This window comes from Zonotrichia albicollis, unplaced genomic scaffold (genome assembly GCF_047830755.1).
Source record: "Zonotrichia albicollis isolate bZonAlb1 unplaced genomic scaffold, bZonAlb1.hap1 Scaffold_115, whole genome shotgun sequence".
Lineage (NCBI taxonomy): Eukaryota > Metazoa > Chordata > Aves > Passeriformes > Passerellidae > Zonotrichia > Zonotrichia albicollis.
The window spans coordinates 64,226-84,862 of NW_027428346.1; the positions used below are offsets into that span (position 1 = coordinate 64,226).

Here is a 20,637-nt window from a genome sequence, read left to right on the forward strand (position 1 = left end):
CCCCCACCCCCCCCACCACCCCCTCCCCCTGCGGACCCCCCGAGCCCCCAGCCCCTTTCCCACCACCGCCCGCCCGGTGCATCTTGCGGTGCTTCCAGAGGTTGGAGAAGGAGCGGTAGCTCTTGCCGCACTCCTGGCAGCGGTAGGGCCGCTCGCCCGTGTGGATGCGCCGGTGCTCGGCCAGGCGCACGGCGATGGCGAAGCTCTTGCCGCACTCCTGGCACCGGTAGGGCCGCTCGCCCGTGTGCAGCCGCCGGTGGTCCTTGAGGTGCGTGGACTGCCGGAAGGCCTTGCCGCACTCGGGGCACGGGTACGGCCGCTCGCCCGTGTGGATGCGCCGGTGCACGGCCAGCGACGTCTCGGTGCTGAACAGCTTCCGGCACTGCTCGCACTCCAGGTTTTTCGGCCCGAAATGGCGCTTTTTGGGGTCAAAAAGGGGCGGCGGGCAGGGTCTGGGGCCGGCAGATCGGCCGGCGGCCATTTTGGATCCCAGAGGAAGTTCGCCGGTAGCCATTTTGGATTCCACAGGAAGTTCGCCGGCAGCCATTTTGGATCCGGCAGGAAGTCCGCCGGCGGCCATTCTGCCCTCCACAACGGCAGACGCAGCCGCTTTGCACTCCGACGCCATTTTGGATTCCGAAACCATTTTAGATCCTGGAACCATCTTCGATCCTGCCGCCATGTTGGATTGCACCGCCATGTTGGACTGCACCGCCATCTTGGATTCCACCGCCATATTGGACCCCACCGCCATACTGGATTCCACCGCCATATTGGATTGCACCGCCATATTGGACTGCACCGCCATATTGGATTCCACCGCCATGTTGGATTCCACCGCCATATTGGATTGCACCGCCATACTGGGTTCCACCACCATATTGGACCCCGCCGCCATATTGGATTCTGCCATCTTGGACCCCGCCCCCTCGCCGTCCACCTCGCCGTCCCCGCCCACGCCGTGCGTCCTCTCGTGCGCCCGCAGCCGCGCCGCCGTGCTGCATTTCTTCCCGCACGTGCCGCACTCCAGCTTCCAGCCGGCCTGGCTGCACCGGTGCTCGCGCAGCGCCGCCGCCGAGGCAAACGCCGCCCCGCAGCCCTCGCACCTCATTGGCTGCCGGCCCGAGTGGCCCAGCAGGTGCACGTCCAGCAGCCTCCGGAGCAGGAAGCTCCGCCCACACTGCGGGCATTTATAGGGGAACTCTCCGCTGTGGTGGGCGCGGTGCAGCAGCAGCCGGTGCGGCCGCTGGAAGCGCAGCCCGCAGTCGCCGCAGCGGTGCGGGAAGCGCCGCAGGTGCAGCTGCAGGTGCTGCCGCAGGGTCGAGTTCTGGGCGAAGCGCTTGTGGCACTCGGGGCACTCGTGGGGCCGCTCGCCCGTGTGCGTCAGGTGGTGCCGCGTCAGGTTGGCGTGCGAGTTGAAGCTCTTGCCGCACTGCAGGCACGGGAAGGGCCGCTCCCCGGTGTGCGTGCGCGCGTGGTTGCGCAGGTGCGACGACTTCTTGAACATCTTGCCGCAGGCGCCGCAGCGGTGCCGCCGCTCCAGCCGGTGCACGAAGCGCTGGTGCCGCGCCAGCGCCGCCGCGCTCGGGAACGCCTTGCGGCACGCGCCGCACTCCAGCCCCGCCTCGGGCTGCTCCGGCGCCGGCTCCGCCATGGCCGCCGAGGCGGGCGCGGCGCTGTGGGAACGCCGGTGGTACAGGAACTTGGTCATGTTGCCGAAGGTTTTCCCACAGGGACAGCGGTGCAGCGGTTCCGCCACGCCGTGGCCGCGCCGGTGCGCCAGCAGCGCCGCCTCCGTGTCCAGCGCCAGCCCGCAGTCCAGGCACAGGAAGAGCGAGTCGCCGGCGTGGGCGGCGCGGTGCCGGCGCAGCTCGGCCGGGTCCGGCAGCACCCGCGGGCACAGCGGGCACTGGAAGGCGCCCAGGGCGTGGCAGCGCAGGTGGCGCCGCAGCAGCCGCGCCGAGGGCAGCAGCTCCCGGCAGTGCTGGCACCGCGGTTCCGGTGGTGGCGGTTCCGGCATCACAGGGGGCGCCAGATGTGTCACCTGGTGCTCCAGGAAGTCCTTGGGGCTCTGGAAGAGCTGCAGGCACTCGCCACACTCATAAAGGAGGAGCTGGATGGAGCCATCGGTGCTGGTTGGTGCCTCCGCGGTGATTTCGGCGCAGATTTCGGCGCCGCCGGCGCTCTGCTTGCGGTACGAGTGCTCCACGTCCACCCTGGCTGTGTTTTGGGGCGAATTCCCGGCGTTTCGGTGGCTCTGGCGGTGAGCCAGCCACAGCTCCTGGCTCTGGAACAGCGCCCGGCACTCGGGGCACTCGAAATGGATGGAGGAGGAGGTTGGGGAGGGTTTTGGGGGGTCCCCCAAAAATTTGAGGTGGAGCTCTTGGTGGTGGATGGAGGAGGAATTTGGGGGTGGTTTTGGAGGATCCCCCAAAAATTTGAGGTGGAGCTCTTGATGGACACCTGAAGAATTTTGGGGCGGTTTTGGAGCATCCCCCAAAAATTTGAGGTGGAGCTCTTGGTGAACACCTGAAGAATTTTGGGGTGGTTTTGGAGGATCCCCCAAAAATTTCAGGTGGAGCTCTTGGTGGTGGTGGATGGAGGAGGAATTTGGGGGCGGTTTTGGGGGGTCCCCGGGGGTCCCCAGCAGTTTGAGGTGCAGCTCCTGGTGCTCCAGCAGCTGCCCCGGTGTCAGCAGCAGCGCCCCACACTCCAGGCACTGGAACTGGCTGGGGGTCTCGCCCAGGTGGGTCTGGGGGCCCGGCGGGATTTGGGGAGGGGGCTCGGGGGGGCTGCAGGTGCTGCTGGTGGTGCAGCAGCGCCTCCTCCAGCGAGGCCGACAGGTGGGAGCACTCGGAGCAGACGTAGCGGTGCTCGAGGAGCAGCAGGGTTTCCTCCGGGGTGGACATCTTTTTGGGGGGAAATCGGGGGGAATTGGGAAAAAAAAATGGGTTAAAATGGGGAAAAAATGGGGGGAAAAGGAAGAAAAATGGGGGTAAAAGGGGGGAAAAAGGGGGAGAAATGGGGAAAAAAGGGGGGAGAAATGGAGAAAAAATTGGGTTAAAATGGGGAAAAAACGGGGGGAAAATGAAGAAAAATAAGGGAAATATGGGGGGGAAAAGGGGGGGAAAAAGGGGGAGAAATAGGGGAAAAAAGGGGGAGAAATGGGGGGAAAATGGGTTAAAATGGGGAAAAAAGGGCGGGAAAATGAAGAAAAATGGTGAAAAAACAGGAGGAAAAAAGGGGAAAATATGAAGGGGGAAAGGGAAATAAAAGGGGGAGAAATGGGGAAAAAATAAGTTAAGATGGTGAAAAAACGGTGAAAAAATGAAGAAAAATGGGGGTAAAAGGGGGGAAAATGGGGGAAAAAAGGGGGCAGGAAATGGGGAACAAAAGGGAAAAAAGGGGGAGAAATGGGGGAAAAATGGGTTAAAATGGGGAAAAAACGGCGGGAAAATGAAGAAAAATAAGGGAAATAGGAGGGGAAAAAAAGGGGGAAATGTGAGGGGGGAAAGGGAAATAAAAGGGGGAGAAATTGGGAGAAAATAGGTTAAAAGGGTGAAAAAACGGTGGAAAAATGAAGAAAAATGGGGGAAAAAGGGGGGGGAAAGGGGGAAGTAAATGGGAAAATTTGGGGGGAAATGGGGAGAAAAGGAGGAGAAATGGAGATAAAATAAGTTAAAATGTTGAAAAAACGGTGGAAAAATGAAGAAAAATGGTGAAAAGAGGGGGGTAAAAAAGGGGCCAGGAAATGGGAAAAAAGGGGGAGAAATGGGGGGAAAATAAGTTAAAATGGTGAAAAAAGGGGGAAAAAAGGGGGGAAAAGGGGAGGAAAAATAGAGGAAATATGAGGGGGAAAAAGGGGGGAGAAATGGGGGAAAAATGGGTTAAAATGGGGGGAAAACGGCGGGAAAATGAAGAAAAATAAGGGAAATAGGGGGGCAAATAGGGGGGAAATCAGGGGGAAAAGGAGGAGAAATGGGGGAAAAAGGGGGAGAAATGGGGAAGAAATAAGTTAAAATGGTGAAAAAACGGCGAAAAAATGAAGAAAAATGGGGGTAAAAGGGGGGAAAATGGGGAAAAAAGGGGGCAGGAAATGGGGAACAAAAGGGAAAAAAGGGGGGAGAAATGGGGAAAAATGAGTTAAAATGGTGAAAAAATGGTGGAAAAATGAAGAAAAATAAGGGAAATAGGAGGGGAAAAAAGGGGGGAAATGTGAGGGGGGAAAGGGAAATAAAAGGGTGAGAAATGGGGAAAAAATAAGTTAAAATGGTGAAAAAACGGCGGAAAAATGAAGAAAAATGGGGGTAAAAAGGGGGAAAAATGGGGGTAAAAAGGGGGGAAAAAAGGGGGCAGGAAATGGGGAACAAAAGGGAAAAAAGGGGGGAGAAATGTGGGAAAAATGGGTTAAAATGGGGAAAAAACGGCGGAAAAATGAAGAAAAATAAGGGAAATAGGGGGGGAAAAAAGGGGGAAATGTGAGGGGGGAAAGGGAAATAAAAGGGGGAGAAATGGGGGAGAAATGGGTTAAAATGGGGAAAAAACGGTGGAAAAATGAAGAAAAAAGGGGAAAAGAGGGGGGTAAAAAAGGGGCTAGGAAATGGGAAAAAAGGGGGAGGAATGGAGAAAAAATAAGTTAAAATGGTGAAAAAACGGTGGAAAAATGAAGAAAAATGGGGGTAAAAGGGGGGAAAAATGGGGAAAAGGGGGGAAAAAAGGGGGCAGGAAATGGGGAACAAAAGGGAAAAAAAGGGGGGAGAAATGGGGGGAAAATGGGTTAAAATGGTGAAAAAATGGTGAAAAAATGAAGAAAAATGGTGAAAAAAGAAGGGGAAATAGGGGAGAAAAAGGGGGAAAAAAGGGGGCAGGAAATGGGAAAATTTGGGGGGAAATGGGAAAAAAAAGGGGGGAAATGGGAAAGAGGGGGAAAAAGGGAAAAAGGGGGCAGAAATGGTGAAAAAACGGTGAAAAAACGAAGAAAAATGGGGGAAAAAGTGAAGGAAAAAAGGGGGAAATATGAGGCGGGAAAGAGAAATAAAAGGGGGAGAAATTGGGAAAAAATAAGTTAAAAGGGTGAAAAAGCAGTGGAAAAAAGAAGAAAAATGGGGGAAAAGGGGAAGTAAATGGGAAAATTTGGGGAGAAATGGGGAAAAAAGGAGGAGAAATGGAGAAAAAATAAGTTAAAATGGTGAAAAAACAGTGAAAAAATGAAGAGAATTGGTAAAAATAGGGGGAAAATAGGGAAATAAAGTGGGAAAATTTAGGAAATAAGAGGGAGGAAAATGGGGGAAATGAGGAAAAATGGGGAAAAAAGGGAAAAAAGGGGGGAGAAATGGAGAGAAATGGGGAAAAATAAGTTAAAATGGTGAAAAAAACGATGAAAAATGGAGAAAAATGGCAAAAAAAAAGGAGGAGAAATAGGGGAGAAAAGAGGGGAAAATGGGGAATTAAAAGGGGAAATAAAAGGGGGGAAATGGAAAATAAGAGGGAAACGGGGAAAAAAGGGGGAAAATGGGAAAGGAGGAAATAAAGAGGAAAAATGGGGAGAAAAAGGGGGGAAATGGGGAATAAAAAGGGGGGAATGGGGAAATAAAAGGGGGGAAATGGGCAGGGAAATGGTGGAAACTTGGGAAAAATGGGAGGGAAATGGGAGGGAAATGGGGAAAAACCAAGTTAGAGAAATGAAAATGGGAGGAAATGTAGAAAAAAAGCGAAGGGAATGGGGAAAATGGGGTTAAAAAGGGGAAAATTGGGAACAATGGGGAAGAGAAGGGAAAAATTGGAGGCAAAATGAAAATGACAAACGGGGAGGAAATGGGGACCGGGGGTGGGGAAAATGCGGAAAAGGCCGGGGGGAAATGGGGGGAAAACGGAAAATTGAGGAGGGGGAAGAGAAACCGGAGGGCAGCGAGAGGAACCAACCCCCAAAATCCCCTCAGAATCCCCCCAAAATATCCTGAAAAGGCCCAGAAAACCCCAAAATTCCCTTAAAAAAACCCAAAGTGTTCCCCCCCGAATCTCCGAAAACCCCCGCAGAAAACCCCAAATCCCCTCAGCCCCCCCCGGACCCCTCAAACAGCCCCGGCCCCTCCCCAGGACCCCCCAAAATTTCCCAAAATTTCCCGAAATTGCCCCAAAACCCTCCCGGTTCCTCCCCCCCCCTTCACCTCGCCCCGCTCGCGCTCTCCCTCACGAGGCCCCGCCCCCTCCGCCGGCACACCCCAACAAGGCGCGCTCTGATTGGACGCCTCCTCCGCGCCCGTCGCACGGCGGGCAAATCAGAGCGCAGCAAGCTGCCGCGGTGACGTCAGAGGCGGGGCGTTCCGCCATTTTGGGAGCGGGAGGAACCAAGGCGGCGCTGAATGGGTGGGGACGTACCAAAAAAATGATTTTTCTGGGGGGAAAATGAGGAATTTTGGGGGCGTCAAGGGCAGGGCTGGCGAGGGGGGCCACGGACTGGACAAGTGCGGCCTCGCGGGGGTGGAAACAGCGCGATTTGGGCGGGGTTTGAGACGGTTTGGAACGGACCAAGGGCGATGTGAGGGAGCTTGGAGCGTACCAAGATGGGGATTTGAGGGGGGGGCTGGGATGTACCAGGCCGAGATTTGGAGGTAGGTATCGGGATTGTACCAAGAGGGTTCTGAGGGGGGGTGTCTGGGACATCCCAAATGGGGATTTTGGGGGACTGGACTTACCAATGTGTGTGGGGAATTTGGGGTGCTTGGGCTGTTCCAAAAGAACTTGGGGGGGAGTCTGGACGATTCCAAATCGATTTTTGGGGGCGGTTTCGGCCATACCAAATGGATTTGGGGGTTTGGACGATTCTAAAATGGATCTGGGGGTGTCTGGTCGTACCAAATAGATGTGGGGGGGCCTGGGCTGTACCAAGAGGACTCTGGGGGGCTCTGGAGTATTCCAAAAGGGAATTTTAGAAGGGTTTGGGTGGTTCCAAATGGATTTTAGGGGGGTGTGACTGTCCCAAATGGATTTGGGGGGTCTGGATTATTCCAAATGAATTTTGGGGAGGGGTCTGGGCCGTACCAAGAGGGGTCCTGGGGTGCCCGGACAGTTCCATCACAGCAGAAAGGGAGCGGACTCCGTACAGACAAAATTAAATTTGTTCTTTCATTTTGTTTCACTTTTTTTTTTTATTTTTCCCGCGTCCGACGCTGGTAAAGGCGGAAAAACGGGAAAAAAGAAACAACGGAAAAAAATCGAAATTAAAACAACGACGAAAAACCAAAAAACCCCAAAAAATCCCAAAAAATCCCCCAAAAACGACAACAAAATCCCCCAAAAATCAAAACCCCACTACAATCAATGAGGGGAGGGGGCAGAGCTTAAAGAGGCGGGGCTAAGGGAAGGGGGCGTGGTCATACCAGGTTGTTTGGGGTAAAAGGGGCGTGGCCATGAATTTAAATGGGTGGGGTTGAGAGTGACCATTTAAGGTTAAAGGGGCGTGGCCACATTTGTGGCGTCATAATGGCAGGGGCGTGGTTTAAAAGGGGGCGTGTCCAGATGTGACAAAAATAAACCCTGTGGGGGTGGGGGCGGGGCTTCCATAAAAATTCCCTTTTTTTTTTTTTATTTGCTTTTTTTGGCCTTTTCCAGCTTTTTTTGGTCTTTTTTTTTTTTCTTTGGTTTTTTAAAATTTTTGTTTTTATTTTTTGGTCTTTAATTTTTCATTTTGGTTTTTCGTAGTTTTTTCCCTCCCCGGATTTTTGGGGTGGGATTTGAGGTTTTTGTCGTTTTGGTTTCTGTTATTTTTTTTTTTGGTTTTTTCTGGCTTTTTTTTTTTTTGCTTTTTTGGCTTTTTTTTGTTGTTTTTATTTTTTTGGCTTTTTTTGGGTTTTTTTATGGGTTTCTCTTTTTTTGCTTTTTTGAGTTTTTTGAGGTTTTTTTTTTTGGTTTGTTTTTTTTTCTGAACCGATTTTGGGTCGGTTCCGGTACAAAACGGGGGTGGGGGGAGGGGCGTCTTTGGCTTCTCCCCTCCCCCAACAGCAGAGGGGGGGGTGAGGGAGGGGGGCGGAGCCCAAAGTGGGGGGGAGGGGCCTCAAATCCCCCCCCTCCCCCACCCGGCCCCTCCCCCCCAAAAAAACGGAGAAAACCCCAAAAAACGGGGGAGGGGCGGCTCCAAAATTTGGGGGAAATCCCCCCAAAATTGAGGCCCCGCCCCCCAAATCGAGTGTGGGGGAGGGGCGGGATCCCCCCCCAGGTGGGGGAGGGGTCTTTGGTTGTCTCTGAGGTATTTTCTGTCCGGGGGGGGAGGGGCCAAGGGGGAGCCCCGCCCCCTCCCGGGGCCTCTTTGGCTGCAGGAATTGGAAATGGGGGGGGAGGGGGTGGTGACGTCACTGGGCGTGGCGGTGACGTCATGGGGCGAGGGTGGTGGCGTCAGAGGGGTGGGGACAAGGTGGGCGCCATGGTGAGGATGACGATGGCTGCCATGATGGTGATGAAGGCCGCCATGACCATGGCAACGGCCAAAATGGCCGCCATGGCAACGGCCAAAATGGCTGCCATGGCTACCATGAGCACCATGGCAACGGCCAAAATGGCCGCCATGACCATGGCAACGGCCAAAATGGCCGCCATGGTGACCATGAAAACCATGGCAACGGCTAAAATGGCCGCCATGGTAACCATGACAACCAAGGCAACAGCCAAAATGGCCGCCATGATCGCCATGGCAACAGCCAAAATGGCCGCCATGGCAACGGCCAAAATGGCCGCTGAGAGCACCATGGCAACTGCCAAAATGGCCGCCATGATCACCATGACAACGGCCAAAATGGCCGCCATGGCCGCCATGACGTCCCCACCCCCCCCCCCGCCCACCCCCCGATGTTCCCCCCCCCCCAATTTTTGGTTTCAGTTCTGAGGTATTTGGGGCCCCTCCCCCCCCTTTGGGGCCCTTTTTGGTTCATTCCAGCTGCGGGGGGGGGGAGGGGCGGGGGAGGGGCGGCCCCTCCCCCCGTTTTTGGTCTAAAACGCCGATTCGGGGCCTTTTTGGTGCTGCCTGGCTGAGGTTTGGCTTTTTTGGGCCTTTGGCGCCTCTTTTTGTCCTTTTTTTGGCATTTCGGGGGCGTTTGCTGCCCTTTTTTGGCATTTTTGGCCTTTTTTGCCACTTTTTGTCCTTTTTTGGCATTTTCTGGCCATCCTTGACCAGGTTTTGTCCATTTTTCTCTTTTTCCGGCCATTTTTTTGCCACTTTTTTGTCCTTTTCTGACCATTTTTGGCCAGATTTTTGTCATTTTCTGGCCACTTTGACCAGTTTTGTCCATTTTTCTCCTTTCCTGGCCACTTTTGACCATTTGTGTCCTTTCCTCTCATTTTCTGTACATTTTTGTCCATTTTTTGTCCTTTTTTCTCCTTTTCTTCCCTTTTTAATCCATTTTCTCCTCGTCCGACCATGCTTGACCAGTTTTAGTCCATTCTAATCCATTTTTCTCCTTTTCTTGCCATTTTTGTCCATTTTCTCCTTTCTGCTCGTTCTTGACCATTTATTCTCCTTTCTTGGCATTTTTATCCATTCCTCTCCTTTTTGGACCATTTTTTGCCAGTTTTTGTCCATTTTTGTCCTTTTCTTGACATTTTTGTCCGTTTTTTGACTCTTTTCCTCTTTCCGTGTCCATTTTTTTCCTTTTTTTCACCATTTCCATCCTTTTTCTCACTTTTTCTTCCTTTTCCCCCATTTTCCATCCATTCCGTTCCCATCTCCATTTTTGGCTTCATTTCACTTTTTTTTTTTTTTTGCTTTTTTCGCCTTTTTTGGCTCCTTTTTTTGGCTTTTTTTTTTTTTGTCCTTTTTAATCTTTTTTTGACATTTTCCTTCTTTTTCCATTTTTTTTTTTTGGCTTTTCCTCCTCATTTTCTCCACTTTCTTCCCATTTTTTGGTCGTTTTTCCCATTTTTGGTCATTTTTCCTCTCCTCTCCTCCAAACCCCTCAAATTTGGGGAATTTCCCCATTTTTTCCCATTTCCCTCCTCATTTCCACATTCAAATCAAAACACCACAAAAAACCCCAAAAAACCCCAAAAATTCGGGGTCACCCCCCCCCTCCAACCCCAAAATTTCATTTTTTTCCCTCATTTTTCCTCCTTTTTTTTTTCCCATTTTTTCCCTCTCTCTCTGTCCCAAAAAGCCCCAAAAGGCCCCAAAATTCAGCGCGGGGGGAGGGGCGACATTCAGGCCGTTTTGGGGCCAATTCCGGCGATTTTGGGGCTCCTCCCATGAGGTATCTGCGGCTCAGGCACTGGGGGAGGGGCCGGCGGCCTTTTGGCCTTTTTTCCCTTTTTTTGGCCTTTTTTCCCTTTTTTTGGCTTTTTTTTCCTTTTTTCTCTTTTTTTGTTATTTTCATTTCTCAGTCGGGATTTTTTTCCGAAGTTTTTCCCCGATTTTTCCTTTTTTTTCCCCATTTTTCTCTCTCAAATTTTCTTCATTTTTTTTCCCTCTTTTTTTCCCCTTTTTCTTCCTTTTTCCTCTTTTTCCTTTTTTCCTCCTTTTTCTCTTTCTTCTTCCCCAATTTTTCTTCTTTTTTTTCCCTTCATTTTTCCTTTTCTTCCTTTTTCTCTCCCCATTTTCCTCTCCCAATTTTCTTCTTTTTTCTTCTTTTTCTTTCCCATTTTTTCTTCTTTTTTCTTCTTTTTCTTTCCCAATTTTTCTTCTTTTTTCTTCCTTTTTCTCTTTCTTTCCCAATTTTCTTTTTTTTTCTCCTCGTTTTTCATCTTTTCCTCTTTTCCTCAGTTTTTCATCATTTTTTTCCTCATTATTTTCCCATTTTTTTCCCATTTCCCTCAATTTCATTTCCCTCAATTTTCCCCATTTTCCTCAAATATTCCCCTGTTTTTCCCTTTTTCCTCATTTTCCCTCATTTTTCCCATTTTTCCTCATTTTCCCTCATTTTTTCACATTTTCCCTGATTTTTCCCATTTTTTCCCATTTTTCCCAATTTTTTTCCCCATTTTTTTCCCCATTTTTCTCCCCTCCCCCCTCGGCCGCGCCCCTCCCCCCAAACGGGACAATAAATACGGGGGGTGGGGGGGAGGGGCGAGGGGCGTGGCCACGGGCGAGGCCCCTCCCCCCACCCCCAAAAAAAAATCCCCAAAATTTTTTTTTTTTCAATTTTCCCAAAATCGCCCGAATTCGCCCCAAAATCCCGCCCCGCCCCTCCCCCCCCCCGCGCGAGGTCAGACGTTGCGAGCTTTGGGCTGAGCTGGGGGTGGGGGAGGGGCCGAACGGAGGGGAGGGGGGCGTGGCCTCAAGCCCCGCCCCCACCCCCGCCCCTCCCCCACATCCCCCCCCCACCGTGGGAATTTTTTTTGGTGCGAAAAAGTCACTTTTTGGGGGCGGGGGGAGGGGCGGGATCTCCCCCCCCACCCCCCTTTTTTGGGGTTTTTTACCCCAAATTTAAACTCGGGGGGGGGGGAGGGGTTAAAGGGGGAGGGGCGGCGACCCCTCCCACATTCCAATAATTAAAATAAATTAAATTAAATTAATTAAGGGCGGGTTTTTGGTTCGTAGCTGTGGGGGAGGGGCAGAGGGGGCGGGGCGGGGTTTGGCCCCTCCCCCACCCCCCCGTTCAGACCCCGCCCCCGAGGTGGGGGAGGGGCGGGGAGGGGGAGGGGCTGCAGGAGGAGCAGGAGGGGGAGGGGCAGGAGGAGGAGGAGGAGGTGGGGGAGGGGCAGGGCGGGGCAGGGGCGGGGCCGAGCAGGGGGAAGAGGGCGGGGCTCGGGCTGGCCCCGCCCCCAGCCCCTCCCCCTCCCGCCCCGCCCTCAATGGAGGGGCGTGGCCGGGAGGGGGGAGGGGCGGGCACAGGGGCGGGGCCAGCGCCGGTCAGGGCTGCGGAGAGAGGGGGGAGGGGCGTCAGAGGCCACGCCCACAAATTCCCAACAATCCCCATTTTCTGTCCCTAATTTACATAAACCCCGCCCCCATATTCCAATCAGGCCCCGCCCCCAATTCCCTCAGGGCCCCGCCCACAATCCCAGAGGCCCCGCCCATAAATTCCCCTCAAGCCCCGCCCCCCGCGTTGGGGCCCCGCCCCCACCCCCAATTTTGGGAATTTTTTGGTTTTTATTTCTGGGGTGGGGGAGGGGCAGCAAAAGCGCGAGAGGTGGGCGGGGCACGCAGCTGTCAATCATCCATCACGCGCCTGTCAGACCTGTCAATCACACCTGTCAATCACTCCCTTCTGCCAATCAATAAATCAATGGCACACCTGTCAATCAATGTCCATCCATCCCTCCTGTCAATCAACCAATTAATCAAGCCTTTAGCTGTCAATCAATCCCACACCTGTCAGTCACTCCCAGCTGTCAATCACAGCTGTCCATCACTTCCACGCCTGTCAATCACCCTCTGTCAATCACTCACTCCCAGCTGTCAATCACAGCTGTCAATCCCAGCTGTCAATCACACCTGTCCATCACTTCCACACCTGTCAATCCTCACTCCCAGCTGTCAATCACAGCTGTCAATCACAGCTGTCAATCACAGCTGTCAATCACCCGCACCCACCTTGGATGGCGGCCATGGGGGCGGGGCCCAGCAGCCCCCCAAGCACCGCCCCCCTGCAAAGCAAAGCAAAGGGGGCGGGGTCACGGCGGGGTCAGCGCGGGGTCACCGCGGGGTCACCGCGGGGTCACGTGGGGGTCACCCCCACCCCCCCCCCGCCCCTCCCCCACCCCGAACTCACCCGAGGGGGGAGGGGGCGGAGCCGGGCGGGGCCTCGGGGGGGGAGGGGCGGGCGCTCAGTGACGTCACTGGGGGGGGAGGGGACAAAGGGTCAGGGTCAGTCCCGAAATCGCAATAAAATTCCCAAAATTTCACTGAAATTCCCAAAATCCGTTAAAGTTCCCAAAATTTCACTGAAATTCCCGAAATTCCATTAAAATTCCCTAAGTGCACTTGAAATTCACAAAATCCCATTAAAATTCCCAAAATTTCACTGAAATTCCCAAAATTCCATTAAAATTTCCCAAACCCGCTTAAAATTCACAAAATCCCATTAAAATTCCCAAAATTCCATTGACATTCCCTAAATTCCATTAAAATTCCCAAAATCCACTTGAAATTCACAAATCCCTTTAAAATTCCAAAATTTCACTGAAATTCCCAAAATTCCATTAAAATTCCCCAAATCCGCTTAAAATTCACAAAATCCCGTTAAAATTCACAAATTCCATTGACATTCCCAAAATTCCATTTAAATTTCCTAAATCCACTTGAAATTCACAAAATCCCGATAAAATTCCAAAATTTCACTGAAATTTCCAAAATTCCATTAAAATTCCCAAAATTCCATTAAAATTCCCTAAATCCACTTGAATTCACAAAATCCTGTTAAAATTCCCAAATTCCACTGACATTCCCTAAATTCCATTAAAATTCCCCAAATCCGCTTAAAATTCCCCAAATCCCCCTAAAAGAATCAGAAGCCTCCTTTCAGTAAAAATTCATTAAAATTCCCCAAAATTCCCCTTAAAAATCCTGAAATTCCCCTTAAAATTCCAAAATTCTGTTAAAATTCCGTCAAAACTTCCAAAAACGCCCCAAACCCCCTCCCCACTTTTTTGGGGTTTTTTGGGGTTTTTTGGGGTTTTTTGGGGTCCCAGACCCACCTGTGGTGCCGAGGCTGCCGAGGGCGGGGCCGGGCGGGGTCACCTGGGGACGTTTTGGGGACATTTTGGGACATTTTGGGACATTTTGGGGGTAATGAGAAATCCCAAACATGAACGGATCCCAAAAACCCCAAAAGAGCAGAAAATCCCCCCAAAAACCCCAAAACCCCATAAAACCCAAAGAATTCTTTTAAAACCCCATAAAAATCCCATTTCGCCCCAAAATCCCAAACCCCAATAAAAACCCAAATTCCCCAAACCCCAAAAACCTCAAAAACCCACCCAAACCCAAATTTCCCCCAAATCCCCAAAAAATCCATAAAACCCCATAAAAACCCCAAAACCTCCCAAAAAAACCCCCAAAAAAACCCAAATCCACCTGCAAAAAAAAACCAAAAAAAAAAACCCAAAAATCAAACCCATAAAAATCTCCTGAAACCCCAAAACCCGAAACTTTCACACCCCCTAAACCCGAATGCAAAAATCCCAAAAAAACCCCCAAAAAAAACCCCATAAAATCCCATTCCCCCAAAATCCCAAACCCCATAAAAACCCCAAATCCACCCCAAAAACCCCAAAATGCCCAAAAACACCAAATTTCCCCCAAATCCCCCATCTCCTAAACCCCATAAAAACCCCCAAAAACCCCAAAAACCCCCAAAAAACCCATAAATTCCCATTTCCCCCAAATCCCAACTCCCCAAAAACCCCAATCCACCCCCAAAAACCCCAAATCTCCAAAAACCCGAAACCTCCAAACTCCCCATCTCCTAAAACCGCATAAAAATCCCCAAAAACCCCCAAAAAACCCCAAAAATCCCCCAAAAACCCCATAAAATCCATTTCCCCCCAAAACCCAAACCCCATAAAAACCCAAAATCCCAAATCCCAAAAAACCCAAATCCACCCCAAATTCCCCAAATCCCCAAAAACCCAAAATCTCCCAAATTCCCCATCTCTTAAACCCCATAAAAACCCCAAAAAAACCCATAAAATCCCCATAAAACCCCATTTCCCCAAACCCCAAACTCCCCAAAAACCCCAAATCCACCCCAAAAACCCCAAAAACCCAAAAACCCGGAATTTACCCCAAAAGCGTCACCACCTGAGCTCCGAGCGTCGCCCTGCGCTCCGAAGCTCGGTCCCTTCCCGCTGACGGCGCCGACGCTCGGGCTCAGGTTTGGGACATTTTGGGTCAAATTCGGGACATTTTGGGTCAAACTGGGGACGTTGGGGACGTTCGGGATGTTTGGGGTGAAATTGGGCGGATTCGGAGCCGGGTTTGGGGTGAAATTGGGGGATTTGGGGCTGGATTTGGGCTCAGATTTGGGGTGAAATTGGGCGGATTCGGGGCCGGATTTGGGGTGAAATTGGGCGGATTCGGGGCCGGATTTGGGGTGAAATTGGGCGGATTCGGGGCCGCCCCGCTGGGGTTGATTCGTTTTTCCTTCTGGCGCCGGTTGCAGAACCAGACCCGGATCACCTCCTTCTCCATGTGCAGCTGCTCCGCCATGCCCAGGATCTCCTCCGACGTCGGCTTCTGGTTCTGGGGTGAAAAAACGGGAATTTGGGAAAATTTGGGCGAAAAAACGGGAAAAATCGGTGAAAAAATGGGGAAAAACGGGGAAAAATGAGAAATTTATGGGGAAAATTGGGGAAATGAGAGGGGAGAAATGGCCCAGGATCTGCTCCAATGTCGGCTTCTGGTTCTGTTTGGGGTGAAAAAACGGGAATTTGGGAAAATTTGGGCGAAAAAACGGGAAAAATCGGTGAAAAAACGGGGAAAAATCGGGGAAAAAATGAGAAATTTATGGGGAAATGAGAGGGGAGAAATGGCCCAGGATCTCCTCCAACGTCGGCTTCTGGTTCTGTTTGGGGTGAAAAAACGGGAATTCGGGAAAATTTGGGTGAAAAAACGGGAAAAAACGGTGAAAAAATGGGGAAAAACGGGGGAAAAATGGGAAATTTATGGGGAAAATTGGGGAAATGAGAGGGGAGAAATGGCCCAGGATCTGCTCCGATGTCGGCTTCTGGTTCTGTTTGGGGTGAAAAAACCAAAAATTGGGAAAATTTGGGCGAAAAAACGGGAAAAAACGGGAAAAAACGGGGAAAAACGGGGAAAAAATGAGAAAGGTATGGGGGAATTTGGGGGGATTACAGGGGGAAATTCACACAGGATCTCCTCCGACGTCGGCTTCTGGTTCTGGGGTGAAAAAACCAAAATTTGGGAAAATTTGGGCGAAAAAACGGGAAAAAACGGTGAAAAAACGGGGAAAAACGGGGAAAAAATGGGCAATTTATGGGGAAAATTGGGGAAATGAGAGGGGAGAAATGGCCCAGGATCTCCTCCGACGTCGGCTTCTGGTTCTGGGGTGAAAAAACGGGAATTTGGGAAAATTTGGGGAAAAAACGGGAAAAAACGGTGAAAAAATGGGAAAAAATGAGAAATTTATGGGGAAAATTGGGGAAGTTATGGGGAAATGAGAGGGAAAAAATCCCCCAGGATCTGCTCCAATGTCGGCTTCTGGTTCTGGGGCGAAAAAACCAAAATTTGGGAAAATTTGGGCGAAAAAACGGGAAAAATCGGTGAAAAAATGGGGAAAAACGGGGAAAAAATGAGAAATTTATGGGGGAATTTGGGGGGATTACAGGGGGAAATTCACACAGGATCTGCTCCGACGTCGGCTTCTGGTTCTGTTTGGGGTGAAAAAACGGGAATTTGGGAAAATTTGGGGAAAAACCGGGAAAAAACGGTGAAAAAACGGGGAAAAACGGGGAAAAAATGAGAAATGTATGGGGAATTTGGGGGGATTACAGGGGGAAATTCACACAGGATCTGCTCCGACGTCGGCTTCTGGTTCTGGGGTGAAAAAACGGGAATTCGGGAAAATTTGGGTGAAAAAACGGAAAAATCGGTGAAAAAATGGAAAAACGGGGAAAAAATGAGAAATTTATGGGGAAAATTGGGGAAATGAGAGGGGAGAAATGGCCCAGGATCTCCTCCGACGTCGGCTTCTGGTTCTGGGGTGAAAAAACCAAAAATTGGGAAAATTTGGGGAAAAAACGGGAAAAAATGGTGAAAAAACGGGAAAAAACGGGGAAAAAATGAGAAATGTATGGGGGAATTTGGGGGGATTACAGGGGGAAATTCACACAGGATCTCCTCCGACGTTGGCTTCTGGTTCTGGGGTGAAAAACCCAAAAATTGGGAAAATTTGGGGGAAAAACGGGAAAAAACGGTGAAAAAATGGGGAAAATCGGGGAAAAAATGAGAAATTTATGGGGAAAATTGGGGAAGTTATGGGGGAAATGAGAGGGAAAAAATCCCCCAGGATCTGCTCCAATGTCGGCTTCTGGTTCTGGGGTGAAAAAACGGGAATTCGGGAAAATTTGGGCGAAAAAACGGGAAAAAAAAAGTGAAAAAAATGGGGAAAAATTGGGAAAAATAATTGGGAAAATTGGGGAAAAACCAGGAAAAAAAAAGTTAGGTTTGGGGCCGTTTTCAGTGGGATTTTGGGGGGATTTTGGGAGGATTTTTTGGGTTTATTTGAGGATAATTTAGGATGGTTTTGGGTTAAATTTGGGGATTTTTGGTCCATTTCTTGAGGGCGAGCCTGACGTTGGTCTCGATGCTGGTTTGGGTTGGTTTGGGGCTGTTTTGGGGCCGTTTTGGGTGGGAATTTCGGGATTTTTTCGGGGATTTTTTGGGGTTTTTATCCCACAGGGTATTTTGGGGTAAATTCCGGTGTTTTTGGGCCATTTCTCACCGCCAGGAATGACTTTTCCAGCGCGAACCTCACGTTGGTCTCGATGCTGGTTTGGGTTGGTTTGGGGCCGTTTTGGGTGGGATTTTTTGTTTTTTGGGGGATTTTTTTGGGGATTTTTTGGGGTTTTTATCCCACAGGGTATTTTGGGTTAAATTCCGGATATTTTGGGTATTTTTAGGTTTTTCTCACCGCCAGGAAGGATTTCTCGAGCGCGAATCTCACGTTGGTCTCGATGCTGGTTTGGGTTGGTTTGGGGCCGTTTTGGGTGGGATTTTTTTGATTTTTGGGGGATTTTTTCGGGGATTTTTTTGGGTTTTGTATCATTTCAGACATTTTGGGGTAAATTCCGGTGTTTTTGGTCCATTTCTCACCGCCAGGAATGACTTTTCCAGCGCGAATCTGACGTTGGTCTCGATGCTGGTTTGGGTTGGTTTGGGGCCATTTTGGGTGGGATTTTTTTTGTTTTTTGGGGATTTTTTCAGGGATTTTTTGGGGTTTTGTATAATTTCAGATATTTTGGGTTAAATCCAGGATATTTTGGGTATTTTTGGGTCATTTCTCACCGCCAGGAAGGATTTCTCCAGCGCGAATCTCACGTTGGTTTCGATGCTGGTTTGGGTTGGTTTGGGGCCGTTTTGGGGCCGTTTTGGGTGGGAATTTCGGGATTTTTTCGGGATTTTTTGGATTTCTATACAATTTCAGATATTTTGGGTTCAATTGAGGATATTTTGGGTTAAATTCAGGGTATTTTGGTCCATTTCTCACCGCCAGGAAGGATTTCTCAAGGGCGAACCTCACGTTGGTCTCGATGCTGGTTTGGGTTGGTTTGGGGCCGTTTTGGGGCCGTTTTGGGTGGGAATTTCGGGATTTTTTCGGGGATTTTTTGGGGTTTTTATCCCACAGGATATTTTGGGTTAAATTCCGGTGTTTTTGGTCCATTTCTCACCGCCAGGAATGACTTTTCCAGCGCGAATCTGACGTTGGTCTCGATGCTGGTTTGGGTTGGTTTGGGGCCATTTTGGGTGGGATTTTTTTGTTTTTTGGGGGATTTTTTTGGGGATTTTTTGGGTTTTGTATCATTTCAGACATTTTGGGGTAAATTCCGGTGTTTTTGGGTCATTTCTCACCGCCAGGAATGACTTTTCCAGCGCGAATCTGACGTTGGTCTCGATGCTGGTTTGGGTTGGTTTGGGGCCGTTTTGGGGCCGTTTTGGGTGGGAATTTCGGGATTTTTTCGGGGATTTTTTGGATTTCTATACAATTTCAGATATTTTGGGGTAAATTCCGGTATTTTTGGGTCATTTCTCACCACCAGGAAGGATTTCTCGAGCGCGAATCTGACGTTGGTCTCGATGCTGGTTCGTTTCTTGCGGCGCCGCCCCGGGAGCCCCTCGAAGGCGCCCAGGGAGGGGGGGCCCAGCTGGGGGGGGGGAGGGCAGGGCCGAGTCCGACATCGACTCTGGGGGGAGATATTGATCATCTATTGATTGTATTGATCACCTATTGATTGTATTGATTGTATTGATTGGACTGATTGTACTGATCCTATGGGTTTGTATTGATCCCAACACCATCCCTGGGGGGGGCTGGGCAGGGCCGAGTCCGACATCGACTCTGGGGGGAGAGATATTGATCACCTATTGATTGTATTGATCACCTATTGATTGTATTGATTGTATTGATCCTATAGGTTTGTGTTGATCCCATTGATCCCATTGATCCCAACACCATCCCTGGGGGGGCTGGGCAGGGCCGAGTCCGACATCGACTCTGGGAACAGATATTGATCGGTATTGATCAGTATTGATCGGTATTGATTGTATTGATTGTACTGATCCCTATTGATTGTATTGATCCCATTGATCCCATGGGCACTGACATTGTCTCTGGGGGGGCTGGGCAGGGCCGAGTCCGACATCGACTCTGGGAACAGATATTGATCGGTATTGATCGGTATTGATTGATATTGATCACCTATTGATTGTATTGATTGTACTGATCCCTATTGATTGCATTGATCCCATTGATCCCATTGATCCCAACACCATCCCTGGGGGGGCTGGGCAGGGCCGAGTCCGACATCGACTCTGGGAACAGATTATTGATCGGTATTGATCAGCTATTGATTGTATTGATTGTATTGATTGCATTGATCCTATGGGTTTGTATTGATCCCATGGATCCCATGGGCACTGACATTGTCTCTGGGGGGGCTGGGCAGGGCCGAGTCCGACATCGACTCTGGGGACAGATATTGATCGGTATTGATCGGTATTGATCGGTATTGATCACCTATTGATTGTATTGATCCCTATTGATCCCATTGATCCCATTGACCCCATTGATCCCCATTGATCCCATTGATCCCATTGACCCCATTGATCTCATTGATCCCCATTGATCCCATTGATCCCATTGATCTCTATTGATCCTACAGAGGCCACTGATCTCTATTGATCCCCCATTGACCCCAATGTGGTCAATGGGATCAATGGAATCAATGAGATCAATGGGATCAATGGGATCAATAGGTGATCAATAACCGATCAATGGATCAATAACCGATCAATAACGGATCAATAACCCACCTGCGTCCCTCAGCCAGGTCTCCAGCAGCGGTTTCAGCTTGCACAGGGGACTATGGGATATCTATGGGGGATTTATTGATCCGTAGGGTACCAATAACCGATCAATGGATCAATAACCGATCAATAACCGATCAATAACCCACCTGCATCCCGCAGCCACGTCTCCAGCAGCGGTTTCAGCTTGCACAGGGGGCTATGGGATATCTATGGGATAACTATGGGGGATTTATTGATCCGTAGGGTACCAATAACCGATCGATGGATCAATAACCGATCAATAACCGATCAATAACCCACCTGCGTCCCTCAGCCAGGTCTCCAGCAGCGGTTTCAGCTTGCACATGTTTTTGAAGCTCAGGTTCAGCGCCTCGAAGCGCGAGATCGTCGTCTGGCTGAAATCGTTGCCGTAGAGTTTCCCCATGGCCAAACCAACGTCGCCCTAAAAATCCCAAAAATTACAAAATTTAACCCAAAATTAACCCACAGAAAGGTTTCCCCATGGCCAGGCCAACGTCGCCCTAAAATACCAAAAAATGGAAATTTTAACCCAAAATTAACCCAGAAATAACCCACAGAAAGGTTTCCCCATGGCCAAACCAACATCGCCCTGAAAATCCCAAAAAATGGAAATTTTAACCCAAAATTAACCCTCAGAAAGGTTT

At 50.2% G+C, this 20,637-nt stretch overlaps 2 protein-coding genes across 6 annotated transcripts; both read right to left on the reverse strand.

Moving 5' to 3' along the window:
- Positions 1-22: 22 nt before the first annotated feature.
- Positions 23-2,965, reverse strand: ZNF574 (zinc finger protein 574; the record flags this gene model as incomplete). The annotated part of the gene is made up of 2 exons (XM_074533831.1): positions 2,784-2,965; positions 23-2,752 (listed from the first exon to the last, which is right to left on the reverse strand). Coding segments are annotated over exons 1-2 (2,856 nt in total), but the record flags the coding sequence as incomplete, so codon positions are not given.
- An 8,522-nt stretch (positions 2,966-11,487) lies between these two features.
- Positions 11,488-20,637, reverse strand: LOC141727350 (uncharacterized). Of its 5 annotated transcripts, XM_074533835.1 has the most exons (8): positions 20,273-20,634; positions 18,716-18,846; positions 17,388-17,406; positions 14,743-15,166; positions 13,621-13,664; positions 12,696-12,762; positions 12,518-12,570; positions 11,488-11,839 (listed from the first exon to the last, which is right to left on the reverse strand). In XM_074533835.1, exons 1-8 carry the CDS (start codon positions 20,394-20,396, stop codon positions 11,580-11,582), a joined length of 1,122 nt encoding a protein of 373 aa, XP_074389936.1. In that variant the 5' UTR covers positions 20,397-20,634; the 3' UTR covers positions 11,488-11,579. The 5 variants fall into 5 exon arrangements, 3 of the variants coding, with proteins under 3 accessions (XP_074389936.1, XP_074389935.1, XP_074389937.1); XM_074533834.1 differs by lacking the exon at positions 17,388-17,406 and having other exon boundaries at positions 18,697-18,846; positions 20,273-20,632; XM_074533836.1 differs by lacking the exons at positions 17,388-17,406; positions 20,273-20,634 and adding an exon at positions 19,976-20,038 and having other exon boundaries at positions 18,697-18,846.

What these genes read in the sequence shown, in the direction of transcription:
- LOC141727350 (XM_074533835.1), bottom strand. Translation starts at nt 20,396, where the DNA reads ATGGGGAAACTCTACGGCAACGATTTCAGCCAGACGACGATCTCGCGC. An exon ending in GACCTGGCTGAGGGACGCAG is followed by an intron (nt 18,847 to 20,272) that starts GTGGGTTATTGA and finishes ATCTCCCCCCAG; the next exon opens with AGTCGATGTCGGACTCGGCC. An exon ending in CGGCAGCCTCGGCACCACAG is followed by an intron (nt 12,763 to 13,620) that starts GTGGGTCTGGGA and finishes CTCCCCCCCCAG; the next exon opens with TGACGTCACTGAGCGCCCGC.